This window comes from Cydia strobilella, chromosome 6 (genome assembly GCF_947568885.1).
Source record: "Cydia strobilella chromosome 6, ilCydStro3.1, whole genome shotgun sequence".
NCBI classification, from domain to species: Eukaryota; Metazoa; Arthropoda; class Insecta; order Lepidoptera; family Tortricidae; genus Cydia; species Cydia strobilella.
In genome coordinates, this window is record NC_086046.1 from 16,270,870 (window position 1) to 16,283,985 (window position 13,116).

The window sequence follows — 13,116 nt, forward strand, 5'->3', positions numbered from 1 at the left end:
TTAATATCCAGAGAGGAAAATGTGGACTACGTTTGTTTGGGGTAGCGGTCACGTGACGTCGTCCCCTTAACTACATCATTTCCACTGTGCTACGAAGTAGCGCCAACGTAGCGCGTAGCGGCCGTAGCATTCTTACGGATGTGAAGGTGGCGAAAGGTGTCTTCAATTTGGATGATTATAAAGTGACCATATAAAGTAATCATATAAAGTGACCTTCAGAAGGCTTATTAGGAGCATGTTTAATTAGCGCGATTTAAATACAATTCAGATTAGGTTTATGGTTTATGTTTTGTTTTCTTGACAGATTTACTATGACACTTGCTAGCCAATCAGTTTAGAACCTTAATCGAAATAACAAATCGAGCTAAGTACAGGAACTCAATAATATCATCATAAACTCCTGACAGATGAACCTCAGTGTTGTCAACTTACTCGTAATTTACCGAAATGTAAACACGGCTTACGCAAACACGCACACACATTTACACATAACTAACTCTTGGCGCACAATCCCATTATAACAATCACCTTCCCGTTCATTACGCTCTAAGATACTAAATTTAAATTAACAGCCCCTTGTTAGCTGAACTACATCTGCACTCGAATGAATGCTCATTTCGTAAGCGAAAATCGGAATAGTGTCGCGTTGCTATGTTATTGTTGAGTCGACTCGTGAGGCACGCGATGTTCGACTTTATTGAAAGCGAAAGTCGTTACCATTGTCATGTTAAATAAATAAAATCTTATTCTGGTGTTATTTGTTTAAAGCCTAGTTTAATTTCAATAGAACTATTTTTTTATACTATACTGAACTGTCACCCTATACACGAGAATAACAGCGCCCTCTTGAAAATGATCATTTGATCATATATTACTGGTCAGGCTTTAATTTAATTTATATCGAAACATAATAATTATAACATGAAACTTTTAATAGAATATCTTGAGAATCTTGGAATTAATTCGAGAGTGAAAAGACGTCTTTTAGGTAAGCATGCTTCCATCCTAGACTGCATCGGCAATATCCATCAGGTGAGATTGTGATCAAATGCTTACCTTTATCCAATGATAAAAATAGTTACACTGAGGTTGTCGGCGGTAGGTTGTCACTTTAGCTGACACCGGCAAAATAGGTACGAGTATACTCCTTCATACACTAAATAAAATGTAGGGAAGATAGGATTATAAGTGAGTTGGCATGAAAACGCTGAACCATTGTGGGAATATAAGTCATTTGTATGGATTTCCATTTATTTAAACGCAAAGTAAGACAACAAAATAGATAGGTGCCTAGAGTCAACTCATCACCGCTCCATCACAGTATTACTCAGCGAATAATTATTCCAAATCAACAAAACAGACAGTTAATTAAAATGCGCTTTTTAACTAATTCGTTCTGCTTATCCTACGAGCCGATATAGAAACTTACAGCATCAAACGGCACGCTAACCAAATTCCTAATACAGCTGTCATTTAAAACGTCTCCCTATCTTAATACCTAGACAGAAACAGCCAATTTAGCCGTCGCCTCCGCCGTCTTTATCGTATCTTTAATGAACACTCATAAGCGTACACACTACTTAACGTATTGTGTTGGTTAGACGCTACCTAGCGCTGCGACTCCAAGTGCTTTGTGGGATTTGCGTTTTGTACTCGCGATTGTCAGCTGGTTTTTAATTATAACGATGTTCGAAATCCCTACTACTATTTATAAAAGCGAAAGTGACTCTATATGTCTGTCTATTATACTTCTTCACGCTTAAGGGGCTACCCTAGGTTTTCATCCATTTTTGATAAGTGTTGAATCGTATCTCCAACTTTAGCACTACATATAGAATTAAATATAAGACGAACCGGCTACGATTCTTCAATCTTTTATCTACATTTTTGTCTACCGGATTTTGAAAGAAATGAATACTTATTTATTTATGATTTTTTAAACATTGTCTAAAAAAACACTTTTTTACATATACGAAATCTACATAATTTGGGTTCGTCTTTGACGTCTCTAAAATTTGTGTAAGGTTACTTAATTAACACAAATTTATGGCCTGAAAACCAGTATTTTGGCCTAAAATTTTTCAACTTTGATGTCAAATATCTCGAAAACAATGAACTTTGAAGTAACTAGTCTAGTCTGACGAACGGTCTGATCTAGTGAGTAGTGACCCTGCCTGCGAGGCCAATGGTCCTGGGTTCAAATCCCGGTAAGGACATTTATTTGTGTGATGAACAATATTTGTTCCTGAGTCATGGGTGTTTTCTATGTATATAAGTAAGTATATCGTCGCCTAGCACCCATAATACAAGCTTTGCTCAGTTTGGGGCTAGGTTGATCTGTGTAAGATATCCCCTAATATTCTAATATTTATTAATATTAATTAAATATGGGATACTATATTGCTTAAAGCCGTTGCTATTAATGTGATAAAGCTGCAAAGAAACATTAGAAAAATAAGGGATTCAGATCGAAGGTCATTGGGGCATGGGATCCCCTTAAACCGCTGAACCGATTTAGATGAAATTTGAAATCAAGATAGTTTGAGGTCCGGGGACGGATATAAGGTAGTTTTTATCAATCATCATCATCATTTCACGGAGATGAAGTCGCGGACAGAGCTAGTATTAAAATATTTATATATAATCATAACGAAGTATTAAAATATTTAACACCGCACTAAACAGGTTTAGACACATATCCATAGACTGTAATTATGGCTGCGGTCTTCTCCCCAGTTCAACAGTTGGGCTGCTTCAGTTTCAAACGAGATGGCAGTACCTATACCTACTTTTATCTGACATTTCGATAACCGTAAATAATGAGCTTTCTTATTTTTCGCCAGGATCACTAGTTAGTCAGTTTTCGTAAAGAAAATCTAGGCACTTCAGGCACTACACAATGCACCTGCATATTTATTTATTTATTTATTATAAACTTTATTGCACAAGAACAAGTACAAAAGGCGGACTTAATGCCTTGAGGCATTCTCTACCAGTCAACCACTGGGCCAAACAGAAATTGTTAAGGTGGGTGCAGAGCGATGCGAAAAAAAAAATTCTAAATATAAATTCTAATACTAACGCCAATATACAAACTAGTAATATTTATATACTATAATACCTTTATAAACTACACAAATAAACAATATAAATACATATACAAATTTATCATATACATATCATAATACAAAATTTTATTCCGATCGTTACCTACGTGGCAACTTTATCTTCGGGCTTAAACTAACGAAAAAGATTTGCCCCCCTTTATACTAAAACAATGTAGGCCTAGGACGGGAAATGCTAATACGGGCCGTTCGGTACAAATTGATACTCGATTGTCGTTCATATAAAACACTCCGCGAGCGAGATCGCCCCATGAATAATAAAGTATTGCTGAACGCCGACGACTAGGCGACGCGACCAATGACTCGCTGCGACGAACGCGAACGGTGAAAAATCTTTGGCACGAGAACAACTGTTACCATTAGTTTCTTAGGCCGAAGTGCATATATGTGATATATGTATTAGTGGTAAAAGTTATTCGCCAACTTCGACGAACATTAAAATAACCCGGGTTGGCAGGCAACCAAGGCAAATGGACGAATCCATGTCATTTTCTCTGTAGCTTGCACCCTAAAGGATAGGTACACCCTAAAGAACATGACCGCAATATTTGTGATATAGTTACATAGGTGCTTTGCATAAGTTAGATATTTATATACCTATTTTTGTTAACTTAACGCATCGTCGCGGTAGGTATTCCTTAAAACCCAAACAATTCTGAAAAATCGTCGCAAGCAGCCGGCACCCGAGTAAAAGGCGCCTATTCGCTGCACGTCCACTATAAAACATAACTCCGATTTTCATACAGACCCATGTTGTACGTTTCCATGTCAAAAATCTCCCCTCACATAAAGTACCCCGGGCGGCAGTAAACCCGCGCCACTGTTAGCTTTATTGAGATTTTATGACTAAATCAACACTTGAAATCTATAAAAATATAAAATCGTGACGCATAGCTGTCGTTTAGTCACTGATCGGCATATGTTATATTTAATTTTCATAGATTTATTTTAATGTGATCCTTATATAACATGAATATAGGGCGTTAACTCGTCATTCATTGATCCTAATCTATTCATTTTATTATTATTATTTTTATTGTATTTTAATTTTGCTTTGATTATAATGTATTGTATACATATAGTATGCCATTGTGTCGTTTAAGTGTTTGTTTCAATGTATTATGAGCTAGAAGCCTGAAATAAACGATTTTTTTTTTAATTTTTTACTGCGGTTTGATACAAGCCGCGCAATCCAACTTGGAGAAAAAAAAATAGTTAAAAATCTAACTATATTCTTACTATTAACCAAAATTTATTGGCTGTGATTAAAAGTGAAGTACATAGATAAACAACACAGTTCTTTATTTTAGATTCGTAGCAATAACAGTTTTTTATCATCTAAATTACTTTAACAACATTCTAACACAAAGAAATACGATGTAACTAACAATGTATTTATGGATCAATTACCTGCACCGGTAATAAAAGTGTAACAAAACTTAATTCGACTTATTTAATTCGTCTATTTTCTTTTACGTAATTAGACACTGTAATTGCCATCAAATCAAGTCAAATGCGTATAATTAATTGTCATGAAGACATGTAATGACGGTGATCACACGTGATTGCGTAAGTGGAATCATGGAGGTACGCTTCCGCGGGATTCGGGAACCAGTCAGTGGAATACCGATTGACGTTAATGTGTGGGGGATAGTGGCTTTAGAGCTACGAAAGTTGCGAAGAAAGCAATTAAACCTTAATTATGGTATACATGTCATATTCTTACAATTGTAGGTAGGTTTTATGTGATGAACTTAGTGGTGTAACAATACATAAATTGTGCTTAAATATCATTAATCCATTGTACAACAGAGTAACAACAATGTTTGTTAAAACTTTAATTTTCACGTACTGACTGCACTTTCTTTTTGCGCTGTTTCTGCTCAAAATTAGTGGATTACGACCGATTTTACTGCCACTGATCTTTTATGGTTTTTGTGTTACTTAACGTTAGTAGCAGAATTCGATTTTATATAAGCTGCGATTTTGATCAAATATAAATATAACATAAATATCAGAAATAGTTTTTGCTGTTATTATTAGCAATAGATTAGGTCGAGTATTAGGTATTTTCACTCTCTAACTAGGTAAATAGTGAACCGGACGTTTCTCATTTGGGCATATGCTTTCTCCACTGCACGGCCGTTTCCCATCATTTCCAGGTGTCCGTTTTGATTCGTGTAAATTTATATTTCCTTGTAACATTCCGCGTAGCCAAGCTCCTCCAACTCACTTACTATATGAGCATCTAATTACTCAGTCTAAACCACAATCGCATAAGGCTAGCTCACTACCTGTATGACGTTTACCCGCAACACACAATTACCCCCTAGCCCGATTACCGCAGGTGTCAAAACGGCTTTTCATTAATGTTGTTTGCTGTCAAGCTTACTTGAATGCTGATTTCTATTAAGAGGCCGGTGTCGATTTTAGTCGCAAAAATGTAAAATTGATAGATTTAGTCCGTGAAATTTTACACCTTTTGTTACCTAATTCAAATAACAAGTACTGGTTTCTATTAGCACGTCTTCTTATCTTACCTTTTATCAGATCAATTTTTTGAAAACAGACTCACTAAATTAGTAATGTTTGCTTTTCTGATGGACGTTTAGGTAAACGCGCGTAAAGCACTGATTTTGTCGCTCTTATTTGTAAATTTCGTAATATTTGGACGGCTAAACATGGTAATTTTGTATTACACATATCCTGTACTGGACGTTTATCAGACTACATTTTTATTATTATGACTTTGAAGTAGTGTAAATGAAAGTTAGACGAAATCAATTTTCTCCAGAAATTACTTCAAAACAAATGACAATTTCTCTAAAAATCGACTTAATTTCAACTTAATTTTGATACTTAAACAATCTACAACATTTGCTGAAACTATTCTTATACATCAATTTGTATAATTTACCACCATGATTTTTTGATGCATTTTTAAAAACTGCCCTTTTTCTTCATGCATTACCGGTGACGCACGCTCGCGACCTCATTATTAAAAGGCAAGATGAGAAGACGTGCTAATGGAAATCAATACTTGTTATTTAGATATTACGTAACAAAACGTGTATAATTTTAACGACTAAATCTATCAATTTTACATTTTTGCTCCAAAATCGACTACGGCCTCTTAAATTGTGCAAAACTAGCTTATTAGGTTTACTTAAACGTCCACAACAAATTGTCAATATTTGTCATTTATTCGAAGCAGAGACTTTGATATGTACATACAGATCGTATGGAGTCCACATAATATTCGTTAGGTATATGGTCTATTTAATACACCCTTAACGCAATAAAAAACTTTTTAAGTTACCCGTTTTCATTGCACTTGAGTGTAAAAACTCACCCGATTGCTAAAAATAATACCTAATCTCACTTTTTTAAAGACGAATGGTAGGTAATATTCTACTTACTGTTGCGAGTACTAATACTTTGCATTTCATACGTTTATAACGAAATATATTACCTAATTATACCCATAAACTAAATACAAACACTTCAAACCGCAATCAGAATGCTACCTCCACACTCGTGTACCCGAAATGTGTTTACCTCCTACATCCACAATTAGCTCCTTACAGATTAACGCACAGGTGTCGACACACCGCGCATCATGCTCATTGCTTAATGTAGTGATTTGAATACGGCTTCAATAGGGATTAAGCAACGAACGGTTGATACTGTCAATAATTGCTACTAAATTGTTAGTGACACACTATGACTGTAGCCTAATATTAAATATTTCGACGGAACGTCCCTACTTAGGCAAGCTTGACATTTTTTGTTTCAATAAGAACATAGACAAATTACAAGGAATCTTACCAATTAAATCAAAAACTGTAAATACATATATGGTTTTATTACTTCTTAGACTTACTTTATTTTGGGATTTAAAGATTTTACTGTAATCACCATCACAGCTGGTTAATGCAACATTCGAAAACAACAATTGATTTATTAAACTGTTTTAATAGGGTTAGTTAGGTACTCATATATTGTCTTCATTAATATTAGTGGAAAATTCCATCTCTGTACCCCCTAAAATTATTCCTACAAGTGGAAAATCGCAATTTCTAAAAGCAAATGCCTGTCTTCTAAGACACGCGCGATACGCGCACATGTCGTCGCACCTTACGTCGCGTCTCATGCAAATTTATGAGGCGGAGGCGATTTTTAATTACCGATGTGTCTGAGCATCTGTCTGCGACGGTTGTGACGGCCTAAGGCTTGCTGTGCACGTAGCACAAATTTTCATTAATGGTATTAATCGATCGTTTATTTTTTGGATCAAATGTCTATATGGGACCCATTGCATAAAAGCAATACAAAAAAAGTCAGAAATGACAGTCAAAGTCCGACAGTCGTACTTCACTCTCGAAACGCTCCTAACAAAACGATAAGTGAACGTGACGTCAAGGTCACTGAGAGCCCATTTATAATGTATGGACAAAACAAGAAAATTGCGTTTTTGTCGGTGAAATATTGCGTTTATGTATATAGTTGCTGTACAATCGTTTTTTGGATAAAATGTAACGAATCGAATGGTGCCCTTACTTTTTTCCTTTTTGGAAGTTAAAAAATTACTTAAATTTTGAAACTTCAGTCCTGTATTTTTGTATTATTTCCGTATATTATTTTAATATCTACATTATTGTTCTAAATTGCTTATTTGCTGTCTATGTTACTAGATTTTGTTATAAAATTCAACATGTGTCATCCCTATTATGTTTTATGGCTTTGTTATACCTCTGGCGTCCAATGATGGTCCCTATGACAGTTTCAGAGACATTTTTATATGGAGTAGCTGTCAAGTAAAAATTTTTGTAGACACATTAATTCATTTATTCAGAAATGTAACGTAATATGGTTTAAACATATTCTTCAATTAAATTTAAATTAAGCTCAACCAAACGAGACTTGAAAAAGTGTCATAGAGAACATCATTCGACGCGAGATGTTAGAATAAAATAATCATCAGTTTTGAACTTTTTGAAGTATGATGGATGAGTAATAAACTATATTTCAGTTGTAGGTATCATTCAGTGTACATATAAACGGTAAGGAAGCTGTATCTTTCGCTAATTGCGATGCATTAATTATTCTTAGTCGTGGTCTATTCTTCTGCCTTACATTTTATGTTATAACTTTTAAATCAATCCACGCAACTGCCACAATTATTTCAGTTGAGTATAGTAGGAATAATGTTTCGGGTTGTGTTGTTGTTATTGGTGTGGTACAATTTAAGAGTGTAAACTGATTTACTTTACCAATTTTTGTCGTCTCCATTGTCAAAAAACGCGGACAAGTGCGAGTCGGACTCACCCACCGAGGGTTCCGTACTTTTTAGTATTTGTTGTTATAGCGGCAACAGAAATACATCATCTGTGAAAATTTCAACTGTCTAGCTATCACGGTTCATGAGATACAGCCTGGTGACAGACAGACGGACAGACGGACAGCGGAGTCTTAGTAATAGGGTCCCGTTTTTACCCTTTGGGTACAGAACCCTAAAAAGACGTGTTCTACATTACGGTCCGTACAAAGAGGATAATAAGATAGAGCGGTACTGTCATAGTAAATTTTGTAACCACTGTAAATTCACTGCCATCTATCGACATACTTTAAAACCAAAAATGAAGATTTATAAAAATACGTTAAAATGTATTTAAATAAGGATGAATGATTTTTTTATTTGCATTAATTATTTTTGTATGATTTTGACCCATGTTCTGTCACTGATATGCGTTAAAATTATAAATAACAAACGAAACCGTCAACGCCATTTATACGAGAGTAGGCCAAAACTAGTGGCGCCATCTGATCGAGAATCAAATTTTCGTGATTTTCGAGGCACGTTTTTTCCTTAGACTGTATCCATCTATTACGGAGTTATATCTATCTTTGGTCCGTAGCAGTAAGAAACGCAACAGCATATATTTTGAAGGCATGTGACAGTGTGCGTCGTACCTTAATTTCTAACCAGGTCGCTTGCAGGTGACATCGCGCGCCGGGGAGCGGTTAAGTGCGCATTTTACGGCTTTTATGCATATTTGATGGCGCCGCCATAATCTCTGCTCACCTGCCATGTGGGTTGCCGGCTTATGTTGAGGGTTTCTTACCCGCGGTCTAAGAAAATGTAGAAGGCTTCTATTAATTGTTTAATGAGAAATTTGTACGCAAAATAATGCATAAGCAAGTAATTAATTAACAGTGAATGCAGTATTTCTGTACCAGATTTACATATCTTTGTACAAATATACTTACAAATCGATGTTGAGTATTACAAGTTTTGTCGTAATTTTAGTTAACAGCCACTCAATTCCAATGCGTCTAAGAAAGTTTTGCATCGTCTGTGTTATCTTTATACAAATAATAAATTAAAAGTGAAGACATTCACTGTTTTGGGTGGGACTTAACCCACTACCACTGAATCAATACCCACCATTGCATTGCATTGCTGCATTGGGTACGGTCTTGGTGGCTGAGATGGTAGAGCACTGTCGTACTAGTGATCCAGTGGTCGTGGGTTCAAGTCCCACCCAAGACAATGAATTTTTCCACTTTTAATTTATTTCTAAGCTTAATAGCATCGTTCGCAGACGTTTCTGCTTGATACAAAATTAATTTAATACAAATAATGTAACCAAAAATAGCCAGTGCTACCTTCGGTAGAATATGTATTTATTCACTTGGCTAGGTATTTACAATAGTTGAAATATTCCAAGTATTTGGTATTACACTGAATGAACACTGAGTTAGCCATCAGATAATATGATAATAATAAAAAAATTGCACCGAATATCATTGACATAATTTAACAGCTGATTTCAAAACTATTTAAGGACCCTTAGTTAATTTTTCGCATTCCAAAATAGTACACAAAATAAACTAACGATCGTAAACCGAAACCGTTATCAAACTACCAAAAACACCGCTAAATTAATTCAAATTCGGAATACTTAATGGGGCGCTTAACCGTCGTCGGTACGTAAGCCAATCGGAAAATAATAACGGGAATTACTGGTAAGAGCGTATCAATTACTGGCCGTAAGCAAACGGCATTACGTGCTCAATATTAAAATCAAATTTACGGAGCAGAGGAGCTTTGGTGACATGTGGACCCGCGGTACGGATAGCAGACATAACCCCGTTTGACATTTCATGTCGGTATGTGACCGCGTTTATTTTCTTGCTCGAAAAGGATCTTATTTCATGCAGGTGTACTGAAGAGTACGCCTGTATTGTTCCCTCGGGAGTCATGGATTGTGTTTTTTTTTATTATGTCACTAATTCTTACGAACCGATAAGTATTTTACAAAGTAAGTAAACAAATGTTTAAAGTCAAGGTACAAGGGAGTTTTACTTTTAAAATACTGACGTTTATAATTTAATATCTTTGTAATATTTAGTTAGATTAATTTAATAGCCGTTTAAGATATTTTTACACAATTTTTAATCGTGGCTGAATGCCGAATGTCTTCGATGCCTAACCTGTTAAGAAATGACAATATGGCGGACGAATGTTTGAAATGTCACCGTATTTATTTATTAACAGTAGGTACCTACTGTTAATATTAAAACCAATAGGTACTTTAACTGTGAAGCACCACGTATCTACGTATATTTTACTTAAATGGGCCGTTTTTAGGGTTCCGTACCCAAAGGGTAAGAACAGGACCCTGTTACTAAGACTCCGCTGTCCGTCTGTCTGTCACCAGGCTGTATCTCATGAACCGTGATAGCTAGACGGTTGAAATTTTCCCAGATGATGTATTTCTATTGCCGCTATAACAAAAAATACTAAAAAGTACGGAACCCTCGGTGGGCGAGTCCGACTCGCACGTGTCCGGTTCTTTAATTCATTCTTAGCAGAATAAATACGAAATCCCACATTTTATCGAAACTAAACGACTAATTCGACAAAATTATATTATATCCATATCCATACAATATTATAAATGCAAAAATGTGTCTGTCTGTCTGTTACCTCTTCACGCTTAAACCGCAGAACCGATTTAGTTGAAATTTGGTATAGAGATTGTTTGAGTCCCGGGAAAGAACATAGGGTAGTTTTTATCCCAAAAATCATCCTTTAAGGGGGTAAAGAGGGGGGGTCGAAGTTTGTATGGGGAATCGATAAAAAGCTGATTGGATAAAAAATAATCTACCCGAATTACTAACTCCAAGCAGACAAAGTCGCGGGTAAAAGCTAGTTATAAATAAAATTACCTGCCTGTTCAGAAATTGCCGTTATAAAGCCGTTCTCTTATAAACTGAAAATCTGAAGTAATTTCTGTGCCAACGCTACCCGTAAGAACTCCGGTCGCGTAACATCAATTAAAATCGCATTTAGAGTCGTCCAGCACGTAATGCCACAATTTCCCGAGATCCGATACCAGCGCTAATATCACACTAATACCACTATTATACGACTACGCTTTGTCCAAACAGCGCCTATTGAAACGTACGCCGTAATTACGGATTACAACACGTTTAAAATCGAGTTTAACAATGTATTTGTAATTGTATTGACATTCGATAGCTGTTTGTTCCTGGCGCTATATTGGTTTGTTTTAACCGATATTGTATAAAATTAAAATAAACTAATTTCGCTATACAAATTACCAAAACTGATATTATCTCATCTCACAGATTGGCCCCATAGTTATCTCCAAGGATTTCCTTAGCTATCAGTAATTTATTCGCTACCACCCCACCCATTGGTTTCCTGTGATCGTGAATTGACGGTCAACCTTGTTTGCTTCCGCTGAGTGCGATACGTGCTCGCTGAAATCTAGAAACTGTCACGAGCTTTGTGGGCGACCTTGGTTTTCTGGCGGATCTTCTTTGCAAGCCGCATGATATGGTTTTTGGTTGGTCGAAGTTTTCGGAAAACCATATCATGCGGCTCGTTTAATTGTCCTCTCCTAGTGATTTGTAAGCCTTCGTATGAAGCCCAATTCGTGAGCGCTTAAAGTTTAGTGTCATCTCTTGCTACCATGCACTATTTTAACATAGTACAGTCAGTTTCCTAAAATAAGTATCCACCTTACTTCGCATCTAGTAGGGCGACGTGGCTACTTAAGTTGGGGCACTTCCTGTACTTTTTTTTCAACGGACTAAAAGAAAAAAGGTACAGTTACTTAACACACAGATAAAGATAATAACCAAAATGTTGTATTTGTTTCAGAAACTGGAGGATGGGATAGTACACAAACGCTTTAGACCATCCACTTCACAAAAGTAAGTACCAATACTGCCACATAGAGGAGCTGTCTCTGACGCCGTAATAGCCAGTTTGATACTGTATTCGGAGCGAATTTGAACTGTTGTGAGACATACTAACATTAAATAATTTTACGGTTTAGACTCGCTTGTTTTTAGTCACTCGCGCGACATGTTTCGGAGAGCCTTGGTCTCCTTTCTCAAGCACGACGCAGCGCGCCGCAGTACGCGATACACGGCCGTCATGAACGCTGCTCGCACTGTTAGTGCTTGAGAAAGGAGACGTAGGCTCTCCGAAACATGTCCCGCAAGTGACTAAAAATAAAGCGGAGTCTTAGTAATAGGGTCCCGTTTTTACCCTTTGGGTACGGAACCCTAACAAGTGAGTCTAAACCGTAAAATTATTTAATATATTTGCGGCCTTTGGAGGATAGAAAAGTCCAACCAATTTTACTTGTCTTATTTGTGTAATTAAATAATTTTTGCAAGTACCTAAACTACATTTGCAACATGAACACTAAACTGAATACTAAAATAAAATATTTTTGCCCAAGGTGCATTATTTAAAGGTGAATTGTTTTCCAAAACATAAGACAAGTAAGGTCAAGTTTACTGTGAAATTATTTGAATACATCTAAGTTTACTAATTTGAAGTCTTAATGAAACTTTTAATTAATTTTAATTAATCTTTTTCATCCACATTTACATATGTTTATTGTAAATAGGAACTCAAGAGCTTTCTATCAATATGGACCATGTT

At 36.0% G+C, this 13,116-nt stretch overlaps 1 protein-coding gene across 7 annotated transcripts in view; it reads left to right on the plus strand.

Moving 5' to 3' along the window:
- Positions 1-13,116, plus strand: part of LOC134742440 (myelin transcription factor 1-like protein) — a 302,896-nt gene that overhangs the window by 239,287 nt on the left and 50,493 nt on the right. For all 7 annotated transcript variants that reach the window (XM_063675595.1, XM_063675590.1, XM_063675593.1 and 4 more), the window contains exon 5: positions 12,322-12,374. In XM_063675595.1, coding sequence (XP_063531665.1) covers positions 12,322-12,374 — 53 coding nt within the window. The remainder of the gene's footprint in view (positions 1-12,321; positions 12,375-13,116) is intronic.